Here is a 14,859-nt window from a genome sequence, read left to right as displayed (position 1 = left end):
AGCCCTCATTTCAAGGCGAGGGCTCACTATACTGAGTAGGGTTGCCGCCTCCAAGATACAAAAAAACAGGAGCCAGCTATTACTTACAATGCTTCTCACATCATATCACGGCACTGGCCAACCAGCTGCGCCTACCCCCACTGCCCAGCCCAGTCTCCCAGGCCAGGCCCAGCCTCTCTCTTCCCCACAGCTCTGGGCCCCCAGACTCCGGCTCCCAGCCCCTGCAGTTGGACACCCCACTCGCTACCAGGCAGGCAGCAGGGGGCAGTTCAGTCTTGCAATACCCCTGCCTTTGTGCCACCACTTCCTCTTCAACCCGATGAATCTGCCACTACCCTGCCCCCCATTTGCCACCCACTTGCTGGTCCTGGCCACCCTTCGGTGCCATCTGGCTGGGATGCAGGTACTATCCCCATCTCTGAGCAGGCTTGGCAGAGAGATGCATTATCACGCGATTGACAAAACCCGGGATTTTTAGTGTCCCGGGAAGACTTGCAGATTTCTTGAGGTGGCTACCTGGAAAACGGGCCGATCCTGGGAAACTTGGGCTGATGGCAACCCTAGGAGCGAGTCACCCACACTTCTCCCTGCAGCACAGCACCCCCAATGCTGAACCGGGGCACTGGGCTCCGCACTGACTCTGAAGAGCCAACCACCCGCCTCCCGCAGGCTGCCCACTCACACAGCTGCAAGACGGGGGCCACACTCTGTCCCCCGCTACCTGAGCAAAGGACACAGCAGCACCTCATCAGCTCCTCCTACCCCTTGGGGCAGCGAAGTAGGGTGACCAGATATCCGATATTAGGGGCTTTGTTTTATATACACAACTCTACCCCCACCCCCTGAAAAAAAAGTCCTCCAGTTTTTCACACTTGCCATCTGGTCACCCAAAGAGTTCAGGGGCATGCCGGGCAAGGGATCCATCCCACGAAGGAGTGGGTAGGCTGGTGGTTTTCATGGAGATGTTTTTCTTTCTTTCTTTCTTTTTTTTTTTTTTTAAGGGAAGGGAGCGGGGAGCCCAGCCCCAAACCGCAGCTGGAGCCCAGCTGAGGAGCAAAGCGACTTCCAAGGCAGAGGAACAGGGGGTTGTTATTATTTATTAGCAGCTAATGCTTGATTGTCCGCTAATCAGGCCAGAGAACACAAACGCGGGCCATCCCGGCCCCCGCTCACATGTGGTTTCTGTTGCGTTGCCTGCCTTCCCCTACCCTCCCTGGTTGGGTTTTGTTTGTTTTTCTGTTAATTTGGTTGTTTTTCCATGTCGTTTTCCGTCAAACCGCATGTTTTTCCCCTTCATCTCGCCAGCCATTTAGTGACAGACAGCCGGGGAAGGAGTCCAGCACGGAGCCCTTCTCTCCAAGTCTGGTGGGTGGCCCCCTGCCAGCTCCGGCACTCTGCGGAGTCAAACGTGCTGCATTCCATTCCACGCGGATCCAAGCGCTCACCTGCACTGCAGGCGATTAGGGACACATGGGACAAGCGGAGCTGGCAGCCTCCCCCTGGACAGATCCCCTAGCAAAGAGCAGTCATGGGCTTCCAAAGCGACGGACTCCTCCGGGCTGCCTGCTGTGCCACGCTATGGTGCACGCCGTGTCTGGTTCCCGCACGCTCCCGCTCACTCTGCAGCTTCCCCCATCTTCTCTCTCCGCTCCTCCCCCAGCCTCTGGAGAGCTGACCTGGGATCTAGCCCTAGCTGTACTCTCACTCCCAGTGCATCTGGCTTAGAGAGCGCTCCCACCTGGACACCGACGCAAGCCGCCCTGGCTAGAATGAATGGCGGGCGACCCTACTCTGGCTCAGCAGCTCTTAGGGACTGAGGGAGCGTGCTCATGGATGCATTATTAGACCCAAGCTAGCTAGATGTGTCCAGGGATGGAGAAATTGGTTCCCTCCAGGGTATGGGTGACCTAGGAGCTCCCTTTCTGGTATCCATGGCCATTAACTCAAGTCCCCCTTCCATGTTGCCTGGGAGGCCTTCCTGGTCCCATTTGCACAGACACCTCACTCTCCTCTTTTGGCCGGCCTTCTGCCTCTAACTATCCTCTCCTCTCTGGCCCGTTAAAATTATTTTTATAACAGACTATAAAAAAGAGAGCCATGTGCCAAACCTCAAGAGCACATTATTTCCTAACATCTCTGTTACAGCCACTCCCCCGCCCTCGGGCCCTGCGTTGCCTAACTCGGAGCGTGAGCTCTGGCTCAGCCGGGAGCTTGTCTTCTAGCCTTGCTCTGAGACGGCTCAGCTCCCCCAGGGTACTCCGGTTCCACCCCCTTCCTGACTCCGGGCGATCCATCGCACAGAGCTGCGCTCTTCAGGAGAGAATTCCCTGGATGGAAAGTCCCATTGCATCCCCGTCTCCCAGCACGCCTAGCCCTGCTCACCCAGCACAACCCCCTGGGCAGTGGGATGCCAGTGGAAGCACCGAGAGAACCTAGTGTCCTGATTCCACGGCCCCGTGCAGCCTCTTGGGTGTAAATGGGAATCACTCCAGCGAAGACAGCACTTGGCTGTACCGAGGCTCAGCCTGGCCCGTGGTTAAGCGGCTCTCCGATGTCTGCGCAATACGTTATGTTCACTGTGCTCTAAGACCTCCAACTACACGAGTTCAGTGACGGCCTGATTGGCAAGTACCCAGCCCTCAGGGCAAACAGCAAGAGGGATGTAGCCTGAAACAATTGGCCCAGGGGGCCATCCAGTCCCGTTCTTCATCTAGGACAGTGGCCAGGGCCTTCAGAAGGAGGAGCAAGAAAGCCCATAATGGACAATTCCAGAAGGATCTGTGCTTCCCATTAGTTCGTGGCTAGTTTGATCCACACCTGGCCTTGCAGTCACACAAGTCAGGCAGATTTAAATCTGCACGTCTGATGTCCGGGGACTACCTGCCCATGACACCATCCCTTGAGGGGCAGGATTTCCTCTGCACAGAAAGTGGCTCCACGTGGCCTGCTCCAAGGAGAGGCTGTGGCTTTAAAGGATCAGTGGGCATGGACCTGTTCCTGAGTGGCTCTTTTTTGAACGGCCAGCCAACGACATGAGAGGATACTGAAGAGGTGGATAATTGTGCCTGTCCCCGGAATGGGAGATCCCTTTGCAGTGGCTCAAACCCAGAAGCCAGGGACGCTTTTGGATGATGGGGCGGACTGGCCTTGTGACCATTTGCACTCTCCCTTTGAACCCTGCCCTGCCCAGGGTGGGGAAGAGGCCAGCACCAAGCTATGAGCCAACTCTTGTCCCGGCCCCACAGCAAGGGCCCCAATTCTGAGTCCAACCTCCGTAGGGTGAACCCCAACGCTGAGCTAAGCTGGGATTTCAGGCAGGGCTGGGGGCACCTCTACAAGGCCCAGCTGGGCCTGCAAAACCCAGGCTGGGAAGCTGCTCTGAGCTCGGCGCGGCTCTTGTTTTCACGCTGGGTGAAAGGAGGGGTCCTTGTCCACTCAGGGACATGCCCCTTTGCAGTAGCACGTCTCTGCACTGAGATTATTAATTCCGCGAGAGGAAGAGGCAAGTGAGTGGGGTAGGGGTGATGGGGGGCCGGGGGCGGGGGAGGGGAAGGAAGAACTTGCAGAGAGCTTTCAGTTAAAATCCAGGCAATTAAATTAATTACCAAAAAAAGCATCTCACCTGATTAGTTCCTTGCATATTTAATTACATTAGCAACATCGGGCATTCGCTTATTTCTTTATCTCTGGCTCTCTCTGCTGGGCTCGCAGCCCCGGCACTGTCCGAGCTCTCCCCAGCCTGCCGCAGCCCAGGGAAAGCTGGGAGCGAGTGAAACCAGCAGGATATAGGCTCTAAAGCCGACCCATTCCCACGGGCCCCTAGGGGGATTGAGGGGATTATTATTAGTGAGGTGCTTAGCAGATGTAAAAGCCATTGCAAAGTCAGGGCTATGCCACAGCTGGAAAGGAGCCTTCGGAGGGGAGAAGCTGAGCCAGGCCCCCTCCTTCTCTCCAGCCCAGATCTGGGCTCCAGCTTCCCCTTCCCTGTGTGCAGAGCTGCATGGCAGCCTGACGTGCAGCCCAGCTCAGCTGCTCCCACCCGGTTTCCAACAGGAAGGATTTCTGGTGGGCGTCAGGGCCTCTCCCGGGTTTAGCCCCGCTGGGGGGAAGAACCCCCTGGCAGGCACAGGGCGACACAGTGCCGCGGGGCCACGTTCAGCAGAGTCGTGGCACAGGGACGGCATCGGGTGTCATGCCCTCCAAAGTCACCCTGGAGCCAGAGAGGCTCTGAATTGGAGGGTGGGGGGCGGGCGCTCTGCGCTTTGGGAGCCCCACAGAACGGGCCGCAGGGGTGAGTCCAGCCTGAACGAGAGTCACTTACTCGACAGGGTTGCCGGTAAATGATGCACCCACTCTGGCCTCTCCATTGCCACATGGCCTCACCAACCCACCATCCAGCCCCTCCACAGCTTCTCTGCCGCCTCCCGCCCCCTCCTCCCCATCTGCTGACTCATCTGTAGATTTCCCCTCCTTCTCCCTAACTCCCCACACTCCTGGATCACTCCAGCAAACCACCCTCTTGCTGCCCTGTCACTGGGCAACTCTTGATAAGGTGCCGCCGGGGGGGGGGCCCTTCATCCACAACAACCGTCTCTCTCCTCATTCTGTCTGCCATGCTCTTTGCCGGCAGCCACGTGCCTCTGGCCTCCCTGGTTCACAGGCCCAAAGCCCCAGGGTTTATTTGCTGCCTTTGATCCCCTCGTTGTACTCAGCCAGGTCTGGTCCCACCCTCTCCGGACAACATCTTGCTGACGTCCTACAAGAACAGATTCGTTGTGGCCTCCCGCCCTTGGTCCACAGCCTGTCCTCGTCCCTGCTCATCACACACACCAAGGATTCTCATCTGATCTGCTCCTCTAGCCCTTCCACCTCTCCCCTGGACATCAGCCCCTCCTAGCTACTGAGCGTCCTTCACCCATGGAGGAAAGAGTCAATGACCAGATCCTAAGGCATACATAGGAGGGGGAAAAGTTAAGGTTACACCTGAATTCTGGCATTTCCTGACTTGCGTGTTCCTCACTTTACAATCTGAATAATGTCTGTTTAGTACGTGTGGGGTGTGTGTGTGTGTGTGTGTGTAGATTAATATAGCATCATCCCGCCACAGCGTTAAACTTCACAGGTGGCATGTGACTGGGCTGGCTGCTTCTGACGTGCCCGCTCATCACCAAGGGTCACGCTCCAGGCAGCCTGCCTCAGTTTCCCCTCCGGGACTGTGCAAATAAAACTTCCAGGCAGGCTTTTTCTTGGGCAAAAATATCCCTCCTTGGGGACTGGGTTTATTAATATAAAAGAAACTGCTAATAAAACTCAACCCCCGCCAAACAGTCCATTTGTAAGTCCACAGAACCCAAGGGTTTTCTTCCCCTTCCCAGGCCTCCTGGCCTGGAGCAACTCTCAGGGTCTTCCCTGCAGGAGCCTTTCCTCACTGTCTGCGGACTCTGCTACAGCTTCCTGGGCTTTCCCCTTCACTGCAGCCACCTGCTGCCCTTTTAGGGAACTACCTGATTGACCCCAAAGGTGCCTCATTCTGTGATGTGGGCTGGCTAGACCCAGCCCTCTGGCCCGTAAGGGGCGAGCCACCCCGGTACACGGCTGCTCCAGGATTGACGTTCACCACTCACGGCTGGTGAGTTAGGCTGCAGGCGCCTTTCATGTCAGATCATTTATCACTCCTAATCAGAAATGCCCCGCTGGCCCCTTGGATGGACCCAGTAAGGTGAAACAAGCGTTTAGAGAAAAGACCCACGACACACCAGGCTGGATGGCCCGAGCCCAGGAATCTTGGCCGATATTGTCACCTACACACGCATCCCGTCCTGTGAAATACACAGTTGCCATCACCTCTACGCTCCGAGTCCTGTGAATTCTAGTGTCTGTCGTGTCCAAACACACGCCCATAGTCTCCCATGCAGGAACTACAGTCATTAATGCCTCGCTCCAGCCACTCATCTGAGACGGCCCCACCGCGGCGCGGCCAGAATTGCCCCTTAGAGCTAAGCATGCTTTGCTGATTGCCGGGAGAATCTCTCCCTTCCCTCGAGTCACAACAGCGGACGTGAGTCCCTTATTCCTCTGGGCTGCACCATCCCGTGAGCGTGGATGGGGGAGCAGCCCCTTGCGCCTAGTGAGCCAAGCAGCAGTTAACCTACAATGGGGGGCCAGGCTGCTGCCAGGTGTGGGGAGGAGATGCCCAGTGCTGGGTTGTGTTATCGGGGTACGGTGCAGCTCTCACGGTCTATCCCCAAGGAGGCGCCCGGACCTCGCGCTAAGGCGTACTCACTTCCCACTTTCAGGTAGGTCTGGTATTTGAGGTGCCACGAGGAGCCTTCGTAGCAGGCGTACTGGCCAGTGCGTGTGAGGTCAACGTTGCGCAGCACCAGGCGCGACCCGTTGAGGTGGGACTCATCCATGTCGGTGCCGTTGGCCGACCAGGTCACGGCCGCGTCCCAGTCCATCGCCCCGCACTGCATGGTCACGTCTGCGCCCAGCCGCTCGTACTGGACCTGCATGTCTGAGGAGACAGAAGGAGAATCCCGAGGTGAGCTCTAAGCGCGTCTAAGCGAGCCACACTCAGGGGCGTGGAAACGGTGGGACAGCTGAGAGAGAGAGAGCGAGAGAGACCCCGGAGCTACCCTGGAACAAAGTCTGAGCATTAAGTCACCCCACAGGAGGCAGGAAAGGCAGCATGACATGAGCACAGCCCCGGAGCCAGGCCTGCGCGGGTTCTAGTCACAGCTCTGACACTGACTCACTGTACAGCTCTGGGCACATCCTTTAAATCCTTCTTGATGCCTCAGGTTCCTCACCTACACCACACTGGCACTGACACGGGCCTGCTCACCCCGGTAGGCTGCTTGGAGTCCCCGCTCAGTGCAAAGCCCTATCCTCGTTAGCCCCACTTTCCACGGCAGAGCTTACAAAGGCACAGAGAGCTCGCGCGGCTCAGCTTAGTGGGCTGGACACTGACCTGGCATCCAAGCCCTGTCCATTCCAGTCCTATCAGCCTCCTGGGGGACCTTGGGCTGGTAGCTTCAGCAGGACAAGGGTCCCTCCCTACCGCCGAGCTGGGCAAGGCAGGTAAAGGAGTTCCCTTTGTTTGCAACCTGCTTTAACAATGACAATCATTCGGGCTTTTCCTCTGCAGATCTCAGTGACCTTCCCAAGGGGGGGGGCAGAGCCATCGTCCCCATTTTACACAAGGCAGGAGGTGCAGAGTGATGAAGGGACAAGCCCACTGTTGCACAGGGAGTCTGGGGCAGAGCTGAGAAACGACCCCAGGTGTCCTGATAGGGTGACCAGACAGCAAGTGTGAAAAATCGGGACGGGGGTGGGGGGGTAATAGGAGCTTATATAAGAAAAAGACCCCCAAATCGGGACTGTCCCTATCAAATCGGGACATCTGGTCACCCTATGTCCTGACACCCCCATCCACCCTGTGCCCTCGCCCCTGATACTACGAGCTAAGCGATAGCTTGTTACGAGCAGCTGCCTGTGCCCCAGCAACAGCGCCAACCCGTTCTACGGCCTGGTACGCCTCGGCTGGGGGACGGGTGCTACCGGGCAGCCAGACCGAGTGACGGGGATTGGGAGTTAGAGGCTTCTACCAGGTCATTTGTCTCTCACCAGGCACAGACAACAGTGACGAGAATGGCCTCACGATGGGCAGTGGGAATCCATTGACACCGGCGTCCAGGGTCAGGCCATCGAATGATATGATGTCAGTGGAGTTGCCTAGAGAGGCCTATTCCGCAGTACCCATCTGCTAGTCCGCTGGGCTGGGGAGCCTACATCTCTAGTCTCTCTGTCGTTGGTCCCTGTGTCTGGGAGGGAGGGAGATGTAACGCCCATGGCTTCAGGGCGGGACAAATACTGCGGAGGCAACACTGCAGGAGAGGGGACGGGTGATTGTTGCCGGTGGTACAGGGTGGTTATGAACAAGGGAGAAAGCCCAGGCATTAGGACAGGGAAGATGACGATTACGCACGAGGAACATTCATTCACAGGCAGTCAGACTCACAGGCAGTCAGTTTCCGTGTGGTAAAGCTGGTTGGAAAAATTCGGATGGGATGTGCTTTCTGTGGAGCTTGCCGGTTCAACATTCAAGCGTTTCGTGGAGACGGCTCAGTTTCAGCAAAGGTTCAATGGAAGCCAGTCAGCGTTTGAATCCTGCCTGCCAGGAAGGTTTCCACTGGAAACTTGCCTGGTTTCCTGCCAGCTCACCCGCCCGGCTCCTTGGCACCCTGCCTGGTGGGCTGACACGGAGTTGGGAGTCTCAGCTCCCACGGTCACAGCTCCTCAACAGACTGGGCTTCCAGTCTCCCCACGTGGTCTGACTCAGAGCCGGGAACCCCAAGGCTTCCAGGGCCTGTGGCATCCTGCCAGGTGGACTCATATGGAATTAGGGACCTCAGGGAGCCCAGGGTCGACAGCTGGCCGATTATGCCGTGTGGGCAATTTGCGCATACAGTCATGATAACTGTGTGTGCAAAGCTGGGGACGTGGCTGTGTGGACGTTTTTGCATTGTTTTGAAAACCAGGACCTGGACATAGGGAGTGTGGGTGAGGATTGTGACTGTGCAGAACATAAAGCAAGGCATGGACACTGCCTGGAGGATCTTACGGTCTAAAGAGATGGACAACACAAGTGCACTGGGTGCCTCTGTGTTTGACAGTTACCCGAGGGACCTCAAGAGACCCGGGCAGTGGGGTTCCTCAGGAGACACTCAGAGACTGAGTGGGTGGGACCGTCCTGCTGTGTGACAGCTGATGGGAGCGATGGTCTGTCGTGGGACCCTCCTCAGCCAGCTGGGCCAGGCATCACACTCCCACCCGTGTCCGAGAGAAGGCAGGCTGACGCCAGAAGCTGAGCAGGAGTGCTGGAGCGAATGCGTGTGGAGAGGGCAGTGGAATCCCCCAGGGCCGGGCCGGGGCCGGGGGGAGCCCTGAGGGGAAGGGGTAATGGCAGTCTCCTACGTCCTAACATGCTCAGTTAGGTGGAAGCCCGGAGTTGTAATTCCATGAGACGTACCCACATCTGGGTGCTCAGGAACGCGGGTCTCCCTGTTCCTGGGAACCTTCCAAAACAGCTCAAAATCCAGCTACACATAGAAATGCAAAGGGCCCATCAGCATAATATGGGAAGTAGGGGTATGGCTGAAGGGGCATTAAAGAGAAAATTTTATACCCACATACACAGCTCTTCCAGACCCCTCCCCCCCCCCACACACACTAACCTAGCTCTGGGTACCCTACACACAGCTCTGCCAACATCTCTCCACCCTGATCTGCAGCACAGCTCTTATTCCAGCCCGGGGCTCCCCATATTCAACTCTGTTGGCGTCCCTCAACCCTGACCTGAAGCCCCCGTCGCCATGGTGTTCCTACCCCTTTCGCAGGAGCATTTCTCAGCCGTCCTCAGTCCTCACTTGGTTCTACTTGGAGGGTGCACCCCTCTTGGGCAGGCACTGCGATCGGCACTGGATTGCCCGCCCGAGCTTGGCTTCAAACCCACACTGGCAAAGGCGAGAGGCCAACTCCCACCCCACCCCTCTCGCTCCCCGCTCTTCCACCTCTAATGCTGCTTTTGGACTGAGACCGACCGGCGCACGGGTACCACGTCCGATGCCGCTGGTGGGGAGCCTGACCGGAGAACGCACTGGAGTGTGACAAGCAGGGAAATCAAACCACCGGGGCAGCATTCTTCTTCTTCTTCATTATTTGTACAGCTGCAGCGCCGAGGGGCCCTAATCACGGATCAGGACCGTACCAGCACAGGGACTCCTCCTGCGCAGTCACCAAGCTGCCCAGGTCTCTGGGTATGTCGGCACAGCAACAAAACCCCCATAGCAGCGAGTCTCAGAGGCCGGGTCAACAGATGCCGGCTCATGGGGCTTGCACTACGGCCTGAAAACTAGCCGTGTAGACGTTCCTGCTCAGGCTCTGTGACCCACCCCCTCGCCGGTCCCCCGAGCAGGAACGTTGACTATTTTTAGTGCCATAGCACGAGCCCAAGTCTGTAGACTCGGTCTCTGAGCCTCACGGCTGTGTTTGCAGCGTGCCCGTACCCTCTGCGTCCTGGAGGGAGGCTGGGCAGCACACAGAGCTGCAGAATGGCCTCTGGCCACGCACTTCCCTCTGCAGAGCAGCCCTGACCTTCCTGACAAAGCCACAAGTGATCGCTGCACTTCTGGGCAAAGCTCGCCCGCGAGAGATGCAGCGTGCATCTGGGACGCGATTCCAGGTGGAGGGCTGTGGGTGCACGCAGAGCAAGCACCTGCGGCATGGAGGGAGAGTTAATCTGGGGATGGGTGGGTGGCCAGCTGTGAATATTTGCGTATATGGGATGTGAGTGTCTGTGTGTGTATGAGGACGGTGTGCAAAACCGGTGTGCGTGTGTGTGTGGGTGAGTGAGAGAGATTAGACAAGGCACAGAGATTATGCAGAGTATGAGTGTGCATGGCAGACTCATGGCATGTGCATGTACATCAGGGTCTGCCTGTGCACATGGGGTCTGTGTGTGCGCAGCCGAGCCGTGGGTCGGCAGGGTGTGGGTCTGAGCTCTCTCTACAGGTTTTGGCACACGTGCAGTCAGGCTGGGAGATGCAGCTGTAAAGTCACTGGTGCTTGCCTCTTTGGAAAGAGAATGTGCGGGACCCATTTTTGGCAGCCACGGCACATGTGTTTCTCTTCACTGGGGCTCTGCTAATTTATGTCCCTCCCTTCAAGGCAAGATGCTGACCTGAGCTTTGTGTAAAACCCCAGGGACAGAGTGTGTCCCCGGACGGTAGGTGCAACCCCCACGTGGCTGGTATCCTGTGAGGGGAGATTCAGCGCTCAAGTGGGACCAGAGCATGAGGCTGGTACTAAATACGGCTCTTCACTGACCTACATCCCCTTGGAAATGCCTCTGACAGCAGCCAGGTCCCAGGCCGCGCTGTGGGGAGAGTGCAGACATGCCGAGCCACCCGCTCCTTGCCCAGCATGCCGCTACGTAGGGCTGGAAGGGGGCGGCAGGTCATTTCAGGGAGGCCACGTCCACTGGCACACGCCGGGCACAGCTGGTGTTGGAAGAAAGCAGAGAATGAACGGGACTGGCTTGAGCTCAAATAACTGTTGATGCGGCTTCTGGGGAAGGGAAAGGATTGCCATATGCATGGGCAGGGGCAGAGGGGGGGCCATGCATGGACCATCAGGAAACTGCTCTGACTGGACACTTTGGATGGGCCAAGGTAGCTGCTGCCCCTTGGTGGCTTTTTTTTTGGTCCGGAGGAGAACTTGGTGGCTTCATTAGGTGCTCCCACCACCGTGGTTCTCAACATCACCCCCGTGCTGGGACCCTGGGGGTTCCCATCGCCCCACTGGGGCTTCCTCCTGATCCTGAAAGGTAGAGACAGGGACCACATGGCATCATGGTCTGTGTTTCTTTGCCCTGAGCAATTCCCTAGGCTCCTTACACTCATCCCACAGCCCCTTCACCTTCAGCTTCCACCTTAGTGCTCTGCCTCAGGGCGCTTTCCTGTGGCCGGCCTGGCAAGCTAAAACGGATTCCCAAACGGCCTTGGACGCGCTTAGGTACCATGGTGATGGGCGCACCACCAAATGAAAGAGAAGAAAGGAAGGCTTGGCTGGAGACTGGTCCATCAATCCATCCAGGAGGTGAGCTCCAGCATCTTACTCAGACTCCGGCACCCGTAAATCCCCCTGGTAGCGTTGAACAAAGCTGTTATCCTTTGCTCCCCTCGAGCCTCTTCTGTTGCCTTGCCCATACAGCGGCTGCTGGGTTTGACCCCCACAAGGCAGCCAAAGCTGGGCAGGTGCACCCTGTTCAAGGCCTGGGGAAGTGAGAAGGCTGAAGGAGTCCCCAAGGGGGAAGGTGCTGGGCCCATTGAGTTTGAAAGCTTCCCATCTGCTGGTCCCGGGAGAGAGGTGGAGGAAGCAGAGGGTGCTGACGGAGCGGCTCACAGGTCCCTGATGGATGCTGTGCTTCTCTGTCACCCTCCAGACAGTGGCTGAGGGGGTGTCTGTGGCTGGAGGGGGACGGGGAGAGGAGGACTCTTAAACTGCGTTCCTATTTGCCCATAAATGAGCGGCCCTCCGAGGCTGGCTGCCAGCCGCCAATGCTCCGGCCGTAGGGAGGGATTAGGGAGCTGTTCCTAGCACTGTGGCGCATTGTCTCTGCAAGCAGCGCTCTCTTTCCAAGTCGATGATTTAAGGCCCATTACGCCCTACGGACCAGGGAGAATCCAGCAAACCACATGCTCGTCTCTCTGCCTGTGTCCCAGAGACGCCCATGGGAGCAGAGCCAGAGGGCTGACAGTGCAGTCAGCACGGAGCAGGGCCGCTTGCCACACTCATCGGCGGGGAGCGGAGCCGCTGGCCTGGAAAGGGGACTTTGAGCTTGATCAGCTTTCACCTGCTTTTACGAGGCAGAGGGATAAACCCAGAGCCAGCCTCTCTGAACGTGACCGGGCTCACTGCACGGAGCAGCGCTGGACGTCAAGTGTTGCGTCAGGTCACTCTGAAGGGGGCCCAAACCAGCAGCATGCCAAGCCAACGCCTCGGCTGCCAGATGCAGTCCGGGGTGTGCGTGGAGCGTGTTTACATTCACACAGCACCAGACTGACGCAGCCCAGAGAGCGACTGCCTCTGCTTAGCTGCAAAACAGGTACAGCGTGGACAGCAGCCAGCACACAGCTCCCACGCAGCCACCCACGGGGGTGCCCCCGCCCTGCTCGGGGGGAATCCGTGCTCTGGAGTTCACCAGTCCTGGCTCATTCTTCTGAGATTGCCAGCAAACACATTTCAGAGCATCAGAGCTGCTACGCTGGGGTCAGAGCAGTGGTCCATCTTGCCCAGTCTCTGACAGTGACCCATACCAGAGCTTTGGGGGAGTTATGGAGTGATCTGCCCTGTCTTCCACTCCTGGCTTCTGGCACTCAGAGGCGTAGGGACACCCAGAGCATGGGGTTGCACCCCTGAACATCTTGGCTAATAGCCATTGATGGACCTATCCTCCAGGGACTGATCCAGTTCCTTTCAGAACCCCTTTTTGGGACCAGTGGGAGGGACGGGGAGCTTGGAGACCTGACTCTGTCCTATATTCCTTGTGTGACCCTGGGGGAGTGACTGCCTCTCCCGTGCCTTGCCCACTCTACACTACAGGGGTAAACTCACCCCCAGGCCGGTGAGGAGACGGTAAAAACCACTGGCAACTGTCAGGTGCTCAGCTACTGTGGGGAAGGGGCCACGTTATTGCCCAGCGAGAGAAGTTGCTGATCATCTACCAGGTGATAGCAGCTGCCTCTTGATACTAAGGGGCCCATCTACCCCCCAAGTTAAGGTGTGACTGTAGCCCAGGCAGACACAGCCATGCTAGTGCCGGCCTCGCTAGCACGGACAGCAATAGCAATGGCGAGCCAAGGTCAAACCCAGCGTGCCCGGCAGGTTTGTACCGGAGTGGGTGGCCAGTGCCACCACATCTGCTCTTGTTAGCTGCGCCAGCTAGATGAGCGGGGGGACGCCCACCGGCGCTGCAGCCACACCTTCACGGGCGTGCCCCCGGGCAGCATGAACAGAAGGATGTGGCGTTGGGGAAAATGTCTCCACTGGGCTTGGGGCAGTTCTGCAGCCCCAGCACGTCAGGCCATTGAGCCTTGGGTTTTTTTGCATTGACTCGCCTGGAGGCCTGGGAAGCCCCTTCCAACCCAGAGCCTCAGGGGATGTGGGACAGGAGAGAGACCAGGACGAGGCCGTCTTCGGTCCTGGGGAGGGGGGGAAAACCAGACCAATGTTCGTTACACACAGAGTGGTGGCCTGGGGGGGAGTCGCCAAGTGCATTTGATGCAGCATTCAGGGCTTTCCCTGGAGTGAGTACAGGGCAGCATCCGGGGGCACTGCCAATACTGAGGTCGCCTCTCCTAGTGACCTTGGCCAAAGGGCCAGAGTGGGCCCCGCAAGAGACCCTAGCTGGGACCAGGCACGAGTGCAGAATTCCCCTGCAATCCAGGACTGCTCCCTGCTAGCGTGACGGCCCCACCCTGGCCAAAGGGGGGGCACATGTGCAGGCAGGGACGGACCCCTAGCCAACGTCTCCCCCACATGCTGGCACGCACAGAGCCACCGCAGCGAGGGTCAGCGAAGGGCAGGGCAACAAGCGACTGATCGGGGCAGGCGTTAAGCCGCCCTGCCCTGCTGCAGGGGAGGACCAAGACTTCAGGCTGCAGAGCCACTTGGTGAGAGACCAGGTGGGCGATTCTGTAGAGCTTTAGTCACAGGAAGCAAAGGGAGACCTGGGATGCCACCTGTGGCCAAATGGCTTTGTGAGCACGTAAAGGAGCAGCTGAAAGCAGCTCTTCCGCGACAGACACTAGCGAAGGGACGAGATGAAGCGGTCTGGGAGGTGGGGCCTATGGGAGGGCACTTTACCCGTTCCTGCTCAGCCGGGGCCCCTACGCTGAAATTACCGCTCTCCTTCTGAAAGACTCTTGACCGGCTTCCAGGCCAGCAAAGGCAGGACAGCTAAAGCAAGCAAACGCAAGCAAAAGCTCTGTGTAAGCGCATGCAACCAGCCGGCCTGCACACATCCCAGGTGTGACGCGTGGGGGGTGCTCAGTGCTGAATATTGGTCTGTACCCCAAAATCTAGGGCACGCAGCAAGCCAGGCTGCCCAGAGCAGAAGCAACAGGCAGATATAAAAAGAACAGGAAGGGAACCAGCTTCAGCAACGGGAAAATACTGGTAAATGCAGTTCAGAGAAGCCCCCAGTAGCAGTGCAAGTGCCAGGCCCGCTGACCGGCCCTCAGCCACCCCCATGTGGGTTTCAGGTGGACCGGAGAGGGCCGGGGAACGTCAATCACA

At 57.9% G+C, this 14,859-nt stretch overlaps 1 protein-coding gene across 5 annotated transcripts in view; it reads right to left on the bottom strand.

The window, feature by feature from the left end:
- CNTFR (ciliary neurotrophic factor receptor) overlaps positions 1–14,859 on the bottom strand; it is a 439,486-nt gene that overhangs the window by 134,540 nt on the left and 290,087 nt on the right. For all 5 annotated transcript variants that reach the window (XM_074952259.1, XM_074952258.1, XM_074952261.1 and 2 more), the window contains one exon: positions 6,284–6,514. In XM_074952259.1, the coding sequence (XP_074808360.1) occupies positions 6,284–6,514 (231 nt within the window). The remainder of the gene's footprint in view (positions 1–6,283; positions 6,515–14,859) is intronic.

The sequence above is a fragment of the Natator depressus genome, chromosome 5 (genome assembly GCF_965152275.1).
Source record: "Natator depressus isolate rNatDep1 chromosome 5, rNatDep2.hap1, whole genome shotgun sequence".
Lineage (NCBI taxonomy): Eukaryota > Metazoa > Chordata > Testudines > Cheloniidae > Natator > Natator depressus.
Note: the sequence above shows the minus strand (reverse complement) of the source record. Positions and strands in the feature narration are given on the sequence as shown.